Source organism: Micropterus dolomieu, linkage group LG06 (genome assembly GCF_021292245.1).
Source record: "Micropterus dolomieu isolate WLL.071019.BEF.003 ecotype Adirondacks linkage group LG06, ASM2129224v1, whole genome shotgun sequence".
In the NCBI taxonomy this organism is placed as follows: Eukaryota; Metazoa; Chordata; class Actinopteri; order Centrarchiformes; family Centrarchidae; genus Micropterus; species Micropterus dolomieu.
Window position 1 is genome coordinate 27,249,180 of NC_060155.1, and position 18,203 is coordinate 27,267,382.

Below are 18,203 nucleotides of genomic sequence, written 5' to 3' on the forward strand. Positions count from 1 at the left end.
TGGCACCAACAACCATGCCACATGATGCTCCGTTAGAACTTCAGCAAGTTGTCTTGACCACGTCTACATGCCATTGAGTTGCTGCCACGGGATTGGCTGATTAGCTATTTGTGTTAACAAGCAATTGAACAGGTATACCTAACAATGTGGCCAGTGAGTGTATATTCTAGATATGTGTACTGTAAGAAAATATAAAATAAAATATAAAATAGTATAATATCACCAGACTTATCGTTTAATAACAGTGACAGGTTAGTGTTCATGTTTCTCTTGGTTCGAAGTAGGAAAAAAATATCACCATTTCAATTTAGTGTTTTAGTGAGTCAGTGTTGTAGTTTATTGTTGCTTTACAGTAACAGTCATCAATTCTCACAGTTTATTTCAGCATGGTTTGTCAAACACAGTACCTTTAAAGAGTACACACACAGACACACAGGCCCCAGTTACACCTGGTAATAACATGTGATCTATATGTTATCTGGATTATGACATCCACTAAATTGGTCTTCTCCATTTTACACCTGGTATTAAAATGTGTTCTTGTTATTTCGTTCGTGTTTTATGATCAGGGATCAGTATGCTAAGGCCGACAGCCTTGTCAACAGACATGGCACATCCTAACTCAAGGGAAGACTTGCTAGCTACTGCTACTGCTTGTAACTTTTGCCAGGCTCGCTTGACTTGGCAGGAAAGGTGACCTTTGACTGCATTTACACCGGGCTGAGATCACAATGCAAGCCTGACCACCTCCAGATGCTGATCCAACTGCTTTCTGATCCCAATGGGTTCTGCCCACATTTACAGCTTGCATTAAAATGCATTTTTCCTAGATAAAGGTCACATTTTGAATCAATGTAATATACACATACACATAAAAGCTGCGCTTGTAACCCTCCCTGCTTTCTAAAACAGTTATGAAAGTAGTATTCCACTAATGTGGGGTGGTGATGGCGCATAGATAAAATGCTTGTCTTTGGTGTGGGAGACCTGGGTTCGATTCCCACTTTGAGACATCCATCTGTGTCCCTGAGCAAGACCCCTAGTTGCTCCAGAGCGTTCAACCTCTGACATATATAGCAATTGTAAGTCGCTTTGGATGAAAGTGTCAGGTAAATTTAATGTTTATGGGGGTTAAAGCTGCTTTAGACAATGACAGGATACCAAACCTGTATTGACACAGAGAATACTAACACTATTAACAGAAAAATGTCAGGAAAATAGCAACCAACACATAGACTGAAATTTAAGGTTTGTGGACACTAAAGCAGCAAAACAATTCTGTAAGTTTGATATTTGACTGTCTAAAGCAGGCAGGGGTTAAGAATGATTATTTGAGCGTTTGGCATTACACAAAGTTAATATAATGTGAGTTTGGCTAACTAAATATCTGTTGAGTGTACGGTGAGATGAAGATGTGGACGAGGTTAAAGTAGCAGCTGATGTCAGATGTCCCTGCGTGGAGCGCTCACACACTGCTGAACCACACAGAATATAACCTACACAGCCTCGACATACCCATTAAAATGTTAATATTAAACCATTTCATGCACTTTAATTGGTAAAAATCAACTGATTACTCCTAAACTCCTGCTTATATTCACTTATGTATATTAACATAAAGCTAGTCATTACAGCAAATAGTGTCAAACTGCTGTTAAGTTACTCTATTGATTACATGTTGAGCTCTCAAGTGCCTCTGCCATTACTGCTGTGCCAGAGTGGAATTAAACACATTCACCCTGACAGTTAAAGCAGAAATGTTTGGGTTAATCAGACCGTGATCAACAGTAGTCTGTGTAAATGTATAAGTTGCCGAGTCTCCAAACGCTGGTCTAAAATGAATTATGACACAGGCTTTGGGGGGGGAGTTCTGAGAGGACGAGCTCATTAAACCCAGCAGGATTTACTTGCTAACTTATAAATTTATTACTCTCTTTGGTCCCTTTATAATGTGATCAAAACATGAGGATGTAGTAATGACAGAGATTTAGGAAAATAAAGCAGAGGCACGGCAACTGTGCTAAAAAAAGTAGTTGTCTTGTCAGACATGGCCTACCGCAGAACACTCAACCTCAGGTGTATGCACAAAATACAGCACAGTATACACACAGAGCACATGGGTGTATTTTTAATCAAACTGTGTCTTGCGGCGGTACAGTATGTTCTTGAATGTGTGTGTGTTTCATGTTCTTATATCTCAGTGAGGACTTAAACCTGACTTCACACTAACTGATGGGGACTCGTGTCACCGTGAGGAAGATTGAGGTCCCAACAGGTAGAGACGGCTTTTTGAGGGCTAAGATGTGGTTTTAGGGTTCAGGTTAAAGTTAGGTAAAGGTGAGGGTTAGGGTTTGTGTGTGTATGTGTGTGTGTGTGTGTGTGTGTGTGTGTGTGAGGACTGGAACAAGATTTTAACCAACACAGTGAGGACATTCTTGGAAAGTAAGGACATTTTGGCTGGTCCTCACAACTTCAAAGGGCTGTTTGAAAGTTTAGACTTGAGGCACTTTCATACTGACTTATTTTTTAGGACTATTACAGCAATAGGCCAGCTCGCTACGCTGTATGACAGGTACAGAGCTGGAAAAAGAGGCTCAGATTAGATCCTCCTCTGAGCCGGGAACGTTGGTAGAAACAACAGCCGAAATACGTCTGTGTGAAAAGCCACAGTCGGCATGCCGGAACAGGTGTGGCGTTTCAACACTGTTGTGTTACAAGTCAAGGGTTAGTGTAGGAATATGTTTAGTTTGGGGTTAGGATTGGCGTTTTAGTTGTGATGGTTAAGGTTAGGGTAAGGGTCGGGGGAACACATTATGTTAATGAGGGTCCTCACAGCTACAGAAGTACAAGGATGTGTGTGTGTGTGTCCAGGTACATCACATGGTTTATGTTTACCCTTGACTGACAAGTTGTGAATCCCCCTAACCTCTAATCAGGAAACACATACTCGTAGATTACCACAATAACACTCAAGACGTACCTAGAGCAGACACATAGGCACAGGGAGGACGTTACACTCACTTACACATATACAGTAAGAATGAGAAACCTGAACACACACACACACACACAAACAAAGCTGTGAGATCAACAGTTTCTTTGTCCACCGTCAGTCTGCAGCTGATCTACAACCACATCAACTTTCCATCTCTCCCTCTATTCCACTCTTCACACCACTGCTTTCTTCTCTCCTGTCAAGAAAGAGGAAACACGGATCAGATAAAAAGAAAAGAAGAAGAGAATCCTGATGTGATGTACAGTATTAGGAGTAACGCGTTACAAAAGTAATGCAGTTACAGTAATGTATTGCTTTATGTTGTAACGCAGTAATATAATGCATTACAAAAGACAAATCGGTAATACCTACCTGTTACAATCTCAGTAATGCGGGTTACAAAGCATTTTAACAGAAATTAAGTGCTTTGTTGTTTTTTTAATAATTCACCAACACCGAGAAAGATTTCGGCCCCACGAAAACAAATCAATGAGTAAAAGAGTAACGTCATTTCCTGTTGCGGGAATCCGATGGTCAAGATTGTAGTCAGAGTACAAACTATGGGGTCCTCAGTAGCTCCCCTGATGAATCATGCATAAATAGATTATAGGTTATGTGTTTGTGTTTTAACGAATTACTTTAATGATCAGAGAGGCTGCTGTCAGTTCATCCTGACCGATCCTGGCAGAGTGTCGGGAGATTCAAATAATCAATGATATTGTACCTCGTGCGTAAATGTGCAATGCGTCTTTCTTTATGGGGATTTGTGTACTTCATCCACCACTGGACAGAAGATGTATAAAGGAGAAAGGGGGCCCACTAAGGCTGTGTATGTATGGGGCCCCGGTTTTTGTGCTATGCCACTGCCTGTAATAAAAGCTTCAGGACTTCTTACTGTACAGATAATTTGAAATAAAAGTAAAAAACTAACTATTACACCTAAACCTACCTGTATCATTAACACATACATTGTTAAAACAACCATACATTTTGACAATCCTGAAAATCCTAAGACAATTTTACATTGTCTCATGTCATCCACTGGGGTGGACATGAAAAAAAACATAATAAATACAAGATTTTGCCAAATTTCTACATGGCAGAGAGGTAAGAAAATGCTGAAAAGGGTCTTAAACAGACACACTTACAGACCCATAATCCCTAGAGAATTGAATTTGATAATCTCCTGATTTTAGCTTCTAGTAAAATATCTTATTGGATGGATTGCCATTAATTTAGGATGAATTGTAAAAAAATTTCATGATCTTATCACAATCACTTCAAGCATAGACACAGGAACACAAGGGATTTAGGCCCAAATGCAGACACAAAGGCAGAACTGGTTCAGTTTTAAGGTTTTAATAGTCAAACAAAAGGTGTACAGGCTTACAAGACTGTAAGACAGGCAAGATTAAAAGAAAAGCAAAAGCAAACAAATCCAGAAGGGCACAAGCAAACAATCCCGAACAGGCAAAAGCTCAAAACACAGGAAAACACTGAAGACAGGCTTGAAACAAAGACGATTTACCAACAAACAAGGGGAGCACACAGACTTAAATATACAAGTAAGGGGAGGATAACTAAACACAGGTGAAACTAATTAGGGCAGGGCAGACAATCAAATAGGTGGGAAAACACACAAAGAATGGAAGTAAAGTCAGAGACTCATGAGGAAGTATACTTTCAAAATAAAACAGGAAATAAAATCTCAAAACCATGACAGACCCCTAAATGTTACAACTAGTGCCACCATCGAGTCAAAACAATAGTTTATCCAATACTTAATACTGGTTTATGACCAAATACATGCAAAACTAAAGGCATTCCCATCAGCCTCAGCTATACTTTGTGTGTATAGATAATTAGCATATGCTATCATGCTAACACACTAAACTAAGATGGTGAACATGATAAACAATATACTTGCTTAGCATCAGCATATTAGTACTGTGAGCATGTTAGCATGCTAATATTTTAAATTAGCTCCAAGCGCCACTCTGCATATCTGTGGACTTGTTTCTGGACAAAGAAGGCTGCAAGACAGGATAATACTTTTCCATAAAAACAGGTGCTCTTTTTCAGCTGGTGATAGCCAGATTAGATGTGACCGTTCTGGCACCAGTTTTTAACAAATACTAAACGTCACTCTTCTTTAATGCTAGTTTTCTGAGTGACCTCCACCCAGCATCCTCTACTCTTTTACTTCTCTACCACTCTCTCTGGTTCATAGGTCTTGTCTCAGGTGGGTCTGTGCTAGTGGGGCCAGATCAGTATCCGTTTACACTGTAAACAATAGTCCTTTGTTTTTTTATCTCTTTTTCCCTGCCCTCCCTCTGTCTACTCCTCTTTCATCCCTCTGGCATTCCCACCTCCTTGCGCCACAGTACCCCTCATTCTCCCTCCCTTCAACACACTTCTTCCCCCGCTCTGTTTTCCCTCCTTCATGTATCCTTCCTCTTACTCCCATCTCGCTGTCCCTCGTATGTGAACTACACTGAAGTCAGTTCAGATCTTCAGTTAGTGGTGTTACAGAGTAATGAAAACTGTCAGCCTGCTATTCTTGAATAATTCTAATAAGTAAATTCTAAAACTTCTGTGCCACTCAATTCAACCTTCAGAGGGTAAACAATCTTTGGGAGTTCTCAGTTTGATGTAACTGCAAGAAATAGTTGTATTCAGTGAAATGGAAATGATTCATTCATTCAATCATTTCAAATATTAAACTGTATTAGTCATTATGTGATCATGAGTCCTAAAATACCATGACTACATGAAAACACCCACTTGCAGGGTTTTTCCTTCTATGCTTGACATTGTAAAGTTTGCAGTGAGGTTACTAATCTTCTCAGCAAATGGGTCATTTATTTAAAGGTGAGATTTTACAAATGAAGTTCAGTTTACAAGTCATGAGGAGTACACTTGAACGGTGTTTTTTAAAACACTAGTCCGATCCCCAGGAAAAAAAGCCTAAAATACTCAATACATACTCAAATGAATCAGATATACCTCCTCAATCATTAGGCCTGTGTGCATGTTTCTGGTCTCCTTTGACAGGTCAGAAGCTAGGGGATATCATTGTAAGTAAACTTATTTCTGTTACCATTCCAGAGTAAATCAAGATGCAGTAAAGGAAAATATGAGATTGTCATCCTCCTCTAGTATAAAATCTAAATTTTAAAGGCAATATCACCATTATAAAAAACATCCCGCAGATAATAATGCTACTGAATGTCTTCTCCTACTCTTTGAATACTACTGTAACTGTAAATTTGATGAGAAGACACTAAAATACAACATTTATGATACACTTTATAAAGATATACTCAGGCTGTCTCCATGTTTTGGTCATGATTACTATTTACATGTTGACTGGTTACTGGGAGGTTTTCTTCAAAGAACTATTTATTTCCATGTAGCCATGTTACAAATAACATAAATCTCCCCAAAACATTGAATGATTTATAAACACAATGAATATTTGTGTGTCTAAAGAGCTCCATGCATGCAGTTATGTGTGGGGGTATCGAAAGATTGATCTCAGTCAGGAGAACAGAATAAGGCTCACTGGTATCAGTACTATGAGTCAGCCACAAGATGGTGACTGTATGTTCGAATGGAACATTGCGCTGCTGTTCCTTCACCATGCAATGCGTTATTCTAAGATGGTATCGAGTGACATTAGAAATATAAAGAGTTTTCTAACTGCGGACATGCGCCGTTTTCAGAGAATGCGTTTTGCTTGGTTGCATGGTGTTTGACCTGTGTTTTGTTTAGGTTAAAAAATGGTTAGCTGAGCTTCTTTCAGTATGGCTGCATATGGTAGTGCTGGGGTCGCTCAAGAGTTAATGATTGACCGCTTCGGCTCTGGAGAAAGTTTTAAAAATTTTGAGGGAGGAAAATGATGACAAAATCAAACAGGTCTGTATGATTTCACACTTTGTGTGTTGTGGGACAAAAGATACAAATGAGTTGATTTATGGGAAATGCAGGAAGGGAGGGTCCAGCAGTTTTAGAGCTTGACCCATACTAGGGATTAAAAGTCAGGACATCTCTGCTTCTGCTGCTTTGATTTTGGCAACTCTTTTTTTTCCATTTGTCTCTTGCAAGATTCTCAACATTTTTGAAGTGCAATGCTAACTAAGTACCCCTTTAAAGAAAGAAGATATGAAACTGAATGTAGAAAATTACTTTTTGAAGTCAACTGCTACATGTGGAGTGACACAGATATGACGTATAGTATTATAGTATGAGATAACTGTCCACTGATGTTCCTCTTGTCCCTGACATTATGTTGCATATCAAGGCTAACTGATTCCTCGTCTGTTTTTGATGCTGACATCGAGAAATAAACTTTTAAGATACATTAAGATTTAATATCCCTAAACTCAAGGTCCTGTGCCCTCATTAGTTCAAAGTATAAAAGTCTCCTCTGTATTTTTTTTACCCTCCTCACACCCTCTGAGCTCCAAATGTTCTGCTCTGTCCTCCTGCCACAGTGCTACTGAGCTAAATCTGGGGTCCCTCCATACACTACATACTGTATATAGGCTAGTCCAAGATTAGAAACTGAATTGGGTTAGTTCTTGCAGGGCTTGATCCATTACACTGTAGTTTCAGGGGACCCAAAATACCTCAGGGACAGCATGCCTACTTCTATTACAAGTCTGTCTCTTGTGAGGAAATGTGGTGAACTAACATATATATACATACAATACAGAGAGTAGTGTTTGGTGTGAAGTTCAGCAAATGTTTTTATTAATTTAAGCATTTATTTTACTTAAATTAAAGCTGCACTAGTCAGTGTTTTATATTAAATGTGGATTCAATTTTACATTTAATCATTTAGCTGACACTTTTACCCAAAGCAACTTACAATTGGTAGGTAGGTAGATTTATTTTGTCACAATATAACAGGTTATATAGTGAAATTGAGTTTTGTAACTCCCTTCTGCTACATAGCAGACAATATACATTAATGTAGAAGCAATTATGAAAAATGGTAAACAGAAATAAACTATCATTACTGGAGCAGTGCTGAGGATGAATTAGAGTTTAAGAGTCTGATAGCTTGGGGGGGAAAGCTGCTCTGCAGTCTGGTGGTGTGGCAGCAGAAACTTCTATATCTCTTCTCAGAAGGCAGCAGGGTGAACAGGCAGTGCTTGGGTGGGTACCGTACTTTAGTAGCCTTTGGGCTCTGCGTAGGCACCTCACCTCACCGATATCACTGATGCTCAGGAGATGGGTACCAATGATCTTCTGAGCAGTTTTAATCACCTGCTACAGAGCCCTCCGGTCCTGGGCCGTGCACATCCCATGCCAGTTAGTGATGTTTTCAGTCAGGATGCTTTCTATTGCTCCTCTGTAAAAGCTGACAAGAACTTGGCACATCCTACATCCTACACCAAAAGTCTTATTCACTGCGCCATCACCACATAACTGTAAGTAAAGTGAAAGGTGTCAGTAATAATGACGAACACAAAGAGAAGTATTTCCTCACTCTGCAGTTTCCCACAGCAGCAGACAGCTGTTTTCAGTGTAAATACTCTGATAAACCAACGTTTGACTAACTGGTGAACACAGTGGAGCATTTATCAGCTAAAGAGCCACTTATTTACCTCAGGAGTAGGTGGAGACCCAACCAGAGCTTAAAAGAGAGTGCATATTCAAGGAGTCAATCAATTACTACTACTTTAGATCTATTATCACATACGCTAATAAATGATTTGCAAATGGTATACTTCAGCACAATACCTTTTCATTTAAGTGGGCTGCAGCTACTCCAGCCATATGGATTACACTGTGTGTTAAAACAGGGCAGAGCAGAACTAACTGTAACACTGTTACCTTCTATACTTGAATCTACAGGCCCCATAGTTTTTCTGAGTTGGCAGTGGGAAATGAGAGTCACTGGAAGGCAGCACGAACAGTCCGGTCACTGAGCGGCTGAGTGGGACGGAAGTTGTCCCCCAGCAACCCATCATTCCCTTCCAGCAGCTCCGCCCCTTTAACATGGGACCGCAGCCTCCGAAACTCCTCAATCTGCAGACAGAAGAGATTTAATTTTAGAGCCTGATGTAGGTCACAGCTCCACATCTCAAGGCACCACACATAAAAGTTTTGACCAATCAGTAGCCAGTCAGTAGTGATATTCTTGGGCTGAAGTGGCTGATCCACTATCTTTAGTTTGCATGACAAAAGGATCCCCAATAACTTCAAGCATCCAGTGCACCCTCTGAATTTTATTCTTGGCAGAGTGGGAAAGTGTGACTTTTTTGCAGTGTTTTTATACACTCTGGTCCCTACGTTAGAAGACAGCATGGTTAAACACGATGTTTGGCCCTTTGGCTTTCTATAGATACACAGAATGATTCAAGTGCTCCATTTGATTTCAAATATTTGCTCTACACTCAGGATATTCTCTGGCTGTTAAATATTCAGGTGGTAAAGCTTTCAGCGCTGAGTAAAAGGAACCTGGCCGGGCAAAGTTTAGCTGACTGAGATCCACGTGGTATTCCTAATGGTAGAGAAATACCCTGTAATGACATAATGATAGTGAGGCCCCATCCACACTACTCCATTTTAGTAGGAGAATTTAAAAGAATACGATCTCCGTCCACACCAGCGTTTTAGCTGCGTATCAGAGTTGATCTCCGTCTATACTAAAACGACTAAAAACGCACATCTCGTGGCCGTTCATGTACACTGGGCATGCACGGGCCGGTGTAAACATGAAGCAGATGGTCTATTCAGTAGTTACAGATGATTTGGCGAAAGAATAAAGTACTACCACAGACGAAGAACCACATCAGATTTTATTTTGCATGGACCAATAATGAGCTGGTACTGTAACTGAATGTAACTGTAACTGCCAGCTGCCATACTAGAGAGGAGAGGACCCTGGACCTGCTGTATGTTAACATTAAGGATGCATACAGCTCTCAGGTTAACAGCTCTCACCAGCCTGATGACTCCTCCTCCCCCACATGTAACATCTGTGTGCCTCATTGCTGACCAGGTGAGAAGACAGACCAAAGACGCCACGTCCCAGTGAATCCAAGGACTACAGACCTGTGGCACTGACCTCCCACATCATGAAGACGCTGGAGAGACTGGCTCTGGATCAGCTGCGGCCCATGGTCAACCCTTCTCTGGACCCACCACAGTTCGCCTACCAGCCCCAACTGGGAGTTGAGGACGCCATCACCTTCCTGCTCAACCGCATCTACGCCCACTTGGACAAGCCAGCGAGCACTGTGAAGGTCTTGTTTTTTGACTTCGCCGGTGCTTTCAACACCATCCGGTCGGCCCTGCTGGGTGAGAAGCTGACAGCGATGCAGGTAGATGCCCCCCCTCGTGTCCTGGATTGTTGACTACCTGACTGGCAGACCACAGTATGTGCGCCGGCAACACTGTGTGTCAAACGGCGTGGTCAGCAACACCGGGGCCCCACAGGGGACTGTCCACTCTCCCTTCCTCTTCACCATCTACACCACAGAAATCACCTACCACACAGAGTCCTGTCATCCTCAGAAGTTTTCTGATGACTCTGCTGTGGTTGGATGTGTCAGCAAGGGTGACGAGGCTGAGTACAGAGCTGTGGTGAGGGACTATGTCACATGTTGTGAACTGAACCATCTGCAGCTCAACGTGACAAAGACTAAAGAACTGGTTGTGGATCTAAGGAGAGCCAAGGCACCAGTGACCCCTGTTTCCATCCAGGGGGTCCCTGTGGACATTGTGGAGGATTACAAATAGCTGGGAGTGCACATGGACAATAAACTGGACTGGGCCAAGAACACTGAGGCCCTCTACAAGAAGCCTCCTCAGAAAATAGAGACAGATTTTCTGAGGAGGCTGAGGTCCTTCAACATCTGCAGGACGATGCTGAGGATGTTTTATGAGTCTGTGGTGGCCAGTGCTATTTTGTTTGCTGTTGCATGCTGGGGCAGCAGGTTGAGGGTAGTGAACGCTAACAGACTCAACAAACTGATCCGCAAGGCCACTGACGTTGTGGGGGTGGAGCTGGACTCTCTGTCAGTGGTGTCTTTTTGGTTCACCATAATAATTCTTAATAATGCAAACATTGTACACACCCACACACCTTTATGTTTGTCTTTATTTTTTATATTTATACTATTATATTTATATACTGTTTATCTATCTACCGTTGACAAGTGCAATTGTAACAAAAGAAGGGATCAATAAAGTATTTCTGATTCTGATTCTGATAACACAGGAGTTAGTGTTATTTACAGGGTTCAAAATATTTTAATAAAATTACTAAAACTATAACTCACTCAGTACCATTGTACTTCTGTTTTGCATGACTTATAAGACCCAATCAGAGAGCCAAACGTGAGCGTCTGCGTCATCGTTTCTGAAGTCCTGCGTTTTTGGGGTCGGCAGCTTTTTTAAAACTTCTTCGTTTTAGGTCTTTGTTTTCCCCATTTTAGTCTGGACGGGAGGTGCAAACGTAGCAAAAGGTCTCATTATAAAACAAAAACGCTGCAATGTGGTTGGAGGTTGAATGTGGTTTCATAGCTGTGGAAACTCAGTGAATACGACAATGACAGATTTTACAATAAGATAACATTTGCCTAAAGATAATTTGAACACCCTTCTGCCATGCTTTCTTTACCCAGCACTAAAACTAACATTTGACAGATCTAGTCGTCTACAAGAAACAACACCTTTTGTTGTTTTCTTGCTTACACCAAAATGTTAAGATCAGCACTGTGACTGCAGCTACTCTCACTTTTACACATGTACAGTTTATTGCTGATTACATCAACCAAAACAAACATGACAATTCCTGTGCTGTAAGTGTCACCGGCCTACAGAAGGAGGATTTATAACACTTGTTGGCATAGCAACTGTTGAATGACACACACACAAACACACACACTTTTTGCATGCACATGTGCACTGTGCAAACACTCTTGGTCTTCTAGCAGTCAATAATATCCGGATATTGGTGGAGTGTGGTCTAGGTGAGCAGGACATGCTGTTTTAAAACACTTCTGCAGTGAAGCCAGGGCTGAAACATGATACAGAAAAAGCAGTAGACTCTTGCAGTACTAACAAATATGTCAAATACTGTAATATATACAGTAGATACTATTGTCTGTGTTGTTAACTGCATTGTAGTTTTTCTACTTATTTCCCAGAATGCCTTTAAATAACCTCAAGAATAATTCAGACGTTTTGAGGTGCATGCAAGTGTTACAAAAACAAGAGGAGGTTAATTGTTGTAGTTTCGCCTGCTGATTGGGCTGCTTGTGACACACAGCTCGTGGAGTACTGAACATACTGTACAGACACGAGTTTTACATTCAGTGGGATTTACAATCCCAGATTATTATTATTATCACAAATAAATGTCTGTAAATCTACTAAGAAGCCATAGGTACAAAAAAGACACTCTTTAAAACACCAGAACATTACTGATAATCATTGTGTTCTTAAGTTTACTTCAGTATCACAGTAATACAGTGATAGCTGTCGTTTCATCCACTGGTACACTGCAAACAGTAAGCTGCTAATTCAGCATACTTTTAATGGTGCCAATTTAACACAGTATAAATAAATAAAGGCTAAAAAAACAGGGCCCAAGTTGTAGCCAACAGCTGACTCACTGACTTAATGACAAAATTATACCTCTTGTACTTTGTACCCCAAAGTCCAGGTTAAGAGGGAGTAGATGGGGGCTTTAAACGGCTTCATTTAAATTCATTTTATTACTCATCAATTGAACTGCTCACAAATCATAAACATGTAACCTGTGACAATGACCCCTAAAGTATATTGCTTTGTATTTAGGGGTCAGAGGGATCTACTGAGAGCATGTCCACACTAATGTATCTGTGCAATTGTTTCTCTCCATTTCATGATAATATTGGGGCAATTTATACTAAAGGAATAATAACTACCTAATAGAAAAAATAATACACAGAAAATAGGTTGGTATAAACAATATGTGTATATCTGCGCAATATTCGACTGAAATTCATGTAACAGGGTAATAAGGTGCCAAAACCAAACGGTAATATTGGGGGAACATACTTAAATATAGAACAATGCAAAACTATTTAGTAATATTATAATAACATTTTGGTAACAATGTGGTAACCTTCAAACAATAACATTGTTATAGCAGTAGGGTAATGTTGTGACATTAACAGGGTAATAACCTGATAATAATGATGTTTTCACAATATTATAGGCTACTATATGTACATTCATGGAAGTCAAAATTGGTAATTACAGAAACTCTTTAGTTTCTTTGTAATAATCATCCGTGTCTGCAAGTCTGCAAAAGCTAAACGAATGAAGTGTGTGTGCAGGAAGTGAAAGGCAGAATGGACGAGACGGATGAAAGCCTGTACTGTGCTAGTTATTACTCATTGTGTCGTCAAAGGCAACACATGTGTGACATCTGGAATCGCCCACTCCATTCTTAAATTACGGCTATAAACCTATTTTGAGTTCACAGTGACGTTTGACTCAAAGTGTCATTCAGTGTCCGACCAGATGTGGTTCAATGTTGTACCTTTTAGGTAAAAACATTACATTTTGTGTCTAAATATTGCCAATCAGACAGTGATGATGTCAGTGATATATGTGTTTCTCAACCACAAAAACATTTGATGCAGCAGCCCAGGATTAGCCTTGGCTAGCAGGTAGCATTTATAATGATATACTGTATAATACTAGTTTTAAATTAATGCTCCTGTATTGTGTGCTTGGCCATATTAAAACATACATGATGACATCCTACTTTGCATGTACATTGCCTAATGCCTAGCTTTTTATCCATTGTTCAGCTGCTTCATGTTTTGGCTGTTTCCTTCTGCTGTACTTGATAATTGTTGTTTTATTGATGATTTAATGGCTAATCTAACATCAAAAGTTGATAAATATCCTTTTGGCTAACACTGGGACATTTACAGTGAAGTTGATTGATGTGCATTGTCCCTGTAAAAAGATATTGTAGCTGGAGTGTTATCAAGTCATCCACATTAGTATGGACAGTGCCGGAGGACGGCCAGAAGTAATTTTTTCTGTTAGTATTTCAAAGGGTCGGCAGGCCGGAGGGCAGCAAGGATGAGAGACTGAAGTAAATGTCAGAGGATTACTGTCATCATCCTTTACAATAACCTGCCTGAAGAGAGCAAAGCCTGAATTAAAGTTTAGATCTATTAAAGGCAATGTGACAGGCTCATTGATTGGCAGTGGGTGTTGAGGCTTCCTGTACCATGTTGAATGTCAGACAGCCTCGGGTTAGTGGTCCTGTGTGGTATGAAAGCCACAAAAGGGCCTGCCATTGATTATGTAGAAAACAGAGTGAGCTCAAACAAGGACAAAGCAGGTAGTGACAGCCATATATTTACTAGTTTAATTTGTCAGACGACTGCATAAATATAAAATAAGAAAGTCATTTAAATCATGACCTTACTGTTGCGCTGGTTTACAGTTAGCATTCAGCATCCTTGATCAAATCAAATTCACTACTTTTTACTACGTTTTAATCTCATCCATGCAGTTGTTTTACAACAGACGAACAAATGTTAAAGAGGTGGTATTCTGCTTTTTGGCTTTTTCCCTCTCCTTTATTGAGTTATATCTCTTTTTTGTGCATGTAATAGGTTTGCAAAGTGAAAAAGCCCAAAGTCCAGCCCAAAGGGAGTTCCCATCTCCCACAGAAAGAAAAGTCCCACTGCCATTTCCCTTTCATCACTGTGACGTCAGAGGGATGAAAGCTAAATGCGCCTCAAATAACGCTCGCCAAGCAGCTACTCCAACACGCCCTCAAAAACAGCGGTGGGAAAACAGCGAGCTGCAGCACACAGCTCTCCTCTCCCTTCCAAACACTAGCTACCCTCCAGGCAGTCAGTGGACATAAAGTTGTTCCTGTGATGTAGAGACAGAGCTCAGTTAAAACTTTATGGATGAAAGATACTTTTGTTACAGATTAATAACTCACCGCTCTGAAACATGCTCCAGTCCATGTTGCCAAGCTGGTCGCCCTTCTCTGCTTCTGATTGGCTAGTAGACCTTAACTAGGAACTGCGCATGTGCAACTCCCAACAAAGATCATTTAGAGACAAGATGTATCACTCCATAGCTAAAACGAAGCCTTCAACACAGGGTGAAAAGAGGAGCTGCAGCAATGTGCAGTATTAAAAAAAATATGGTGTTTATTGAAAATTAACCTGTTCTGGTACAACCCCTAAATAAGATTGAAAATTAGCATAATACCACCTCTTTCATGCAAACACCTGAATTTTGAAACACAGATTATTTGAGACAGCACTGAGGTTTACACTTATAAGAGTGAACATCATATCCAGCCATGTTTGTAAAAAATGTTTAACTTACATTAATGATGGTTTCATTCCATTTTTTGTGTGCTAGTGAGCTAGTATGCTCAGTACCAGTGCGCTGGAACTGACACATGCAACCATCATTCATGTCATTAGCTACACAAGTGGTTTTACTACGATTACAAAAGAAAAATGTCACCTGTGGGAAAGGTCTATTTATCCACCAATGTTAGCAGAAAAGCACATTTTCAGTGTTTGGCAATGATTAAACTAAGAGGAGCATTTTTTGCATTGCTTTGGCAATTCAGTGATTTTCAGTAAACCACTGGAATTTATTTATTATTGTGAAGCAGCTGCAGGATGTGATGTCTTCCTTGAAGATGTTACAGGGTAACAACAACTAAATTGTTCAGTAAATTTGTATCTGTATCTAGTATTTGATATCACTTTTCTTGGCTACTTTGGGACAGTGGAAAAAGCTATACGCAACACTGACATGTTTATTTCCTTACTGTTTAAAGTTGATACCTGCATGAGCTGTTTCTAACCTGCTTAGATCATGCATACCAATATTAATGTGTAAACCGTTGTCAGTATGGACATTGTATAGATCGGTTAGATTCTCCACAATTGAATTGTTCATTTTTACAGAAACAATGAGCATCGAAGGACTATTCATTCAGATTTACCCGCATCGTAAAGGAATTAAAGACCTGTCCCAAATATAAGCAGGATGAGTTCAGCGATTTAAGCAAATAAAAGCAATTTAATCAATTAAATCGGAAATTAATGGAAGTTTACAATAACTATATTGGTTAGGAAGTAAAGGAAGAAATTATGCAGTCACAAGTGAGCCCTTTAATAGTTGAAATGTTCCTAACATGGAAGAAGGAACCTAAAATAGTTCTCCACATTCAGCATTGTACTCCTGTATTACTGTCTGACTCCCGATGGAAAGTTAAAAACAAGGATCCAGCAGGTAAACGATGCAGCAGAACCAGAGATATTCTGTTTGTTGTTCTCCGCATTCTTCTTCCTTGTCCAAATCTGGCACCTACATCACCCACAATGCAACAGTGCCAACAGTTCTGTCTGAGATTTTGGTGTCATGCTAGTAGCTCGATGTATGTACATCTAGCCTCAAGCAGAAGAGAGGAGCGGGCTACAGAGGTCTGGTAAGCTCACTTCTTTCTAACTCCTCACTCCTAATTATTTTTAATTTTAAAACTTGTATACTTTGGTCCCAGCCAACGTTGACTCAACACATTTATCAGACTTCCTCACAGCTCCCTCTGGACCCACAAAAGGCTTAAACCATTAAGCCTTTTCCACATATGCAGTTGTTCTCCCCAACATCTGGAAACACTGACTTGGCAAACGTGTACAATTGGTGGAGTTCCTCTTTAAAAGGACTTTTTATATTTATGTTTTACCTGTAGCTGTGAGATGGTGAGAGGGTAGCGGTAGAGGATCCAGGTCACATTTTCACTACAAGGTGGTGTGGTCAGAGATCCTTCATACACCCAGTAGTCTCTCAGTAAAGGGTCTGAGGGCAGATTAAAAACATTTATTGTAAAATGCATTTAAAAGCTTTACAAAATAAATGTGTCAGTGAAAGCTGCTTTTATCCCCTGACTGTACTCTTTCCTGTGAGGGCGAGAATAACTTTACATATTCACACTCATTAAATGAGAAATTAAAAGGTGGGTAGAGTAGGTGCTCTACTCAGGAACAATCAGAGAGCCGGACAATGAATACAAATCATTTAAGGTTTATCTTTTTGGTATATTATCCTAAGGGTGTCGGGTTGATTTTGTACACCTTATCTAGAAATTTGCCACAGTTCCACAAAATCTTTGTACATGTCCCTGACTGTGGAAGGATTAGTGGTAAAATACCTGGATGTATTAAGCTCCAATAACAACAAATTCCACATCATCCACAGTGATGGAAAGGCCAGAGTGTGGAGAAAGAAAGGAACTGCTTATGATCCGAAGCATACAAGCTCATCTGTGAAGCCTGGTGGAGGTGATGTCATGGCTTGGGCGTGCATGGCTGCTTCTGGAACAGGCTCATTAATATTTATTGATGATGTAACTGGTGATGGTAGCAGCAGAATGAATTTGTACAGAAACATTTTGTCTGCCAGTTTACGGAGAAATGCATTGAAACTAATGTGGAGGAAGTTTATCGTGCAGCAGGACAATGAGCCAAAGCACACTGCCAACTAAACAAAGGACTTCATCAGGGGGAAAAAAGTGGAAGGTTTTAGACTGGCCAAGTCAATCACCTGACCTTAACCCAATAGAGCTGCATTTCACCTCCTTAAGAGGAGACTGAAGGGAGAAACACCAGGAAACAAACAAGAACTGAAAGAAGCTGCGGTAAAAGCCTGGAATAGCATCACAAATGAAGAATGCAACAGTTTGGTGATGTCGATGGGTCGCAGGCTTGAGGCAGTTATTGCAAGCAAGGGTTATGCCACCAAATATTAAATGTTATTTACTTTATGATTATTTGTTCAAGAAATTCTGAGCTCTTGTCTCAGACTCATCTTTTGATCTTAAACCCAAATGTCTTCAGTGAACAACAAAAACAAAGGAATTTGCCTTACTGTTCCAATACTTACTAGGGGACTGTATATTGTATATTTGCCTCTGAGATGTGGTGGGGTAGAAGTATGAGGTGGCATAAAATAGTAAAGTGCAAGTACCTCAAATTTGTACTAAAGTACAGTACTTGAGTAAATTGGCTTAGTTACATTCCACCACTGTTGGCGCCGAATTGCAAAAAAATGTAGATAATGTCTGATGACTTAATGTCGTCAGTACCAAGGCTACCAAGGAAACAGCATGATAATTATTTCATTATATCAGGTCGCAGAG

The 18,203-nt window shown here is 40.1% G+C and overlaps 1 protein-coding gene across 5 annotated transcripts in view; it reads right to left on the minus strand.

Annotated features, from left to right (window-relative positions):
* Positions 1-306: 306 nt before the first annotated feature.
* Positions 307-18,203, minus strand: part of ca8 (carbonic anhydrase VIII) — a 33,485-nt gene continuing 15,588 nt past the window's right edge. For 3 of the 5 annotated variants that reach the window (XR_006825481.1, XR_006825482.1, XR_006825480.1), the window contains 3 exons: positions 16,752-16,864; positions 8,840-9,034; positions 307-3,191 (listed from right to left, as the gene is read on the minus strand). Coding sequence is in view for 2 of the 5 variants with exons in the window: in XM_046052535.1 (XP_045908491.1) it covers positions 8,900-9,034; positions 16,752-16,864 (248 nt within the window). In the remaining 3 variants the exon portion in view is untranslated. Of the gene's footprint in view, positions 3,192-8,838; positions 9,035-16,751; positions 16,865-18,203 lie in introns of those variants that run through there. The other 2 variants (XM_046052536.1, XM_046052535.1) reach the window with 2 other exon arrangements.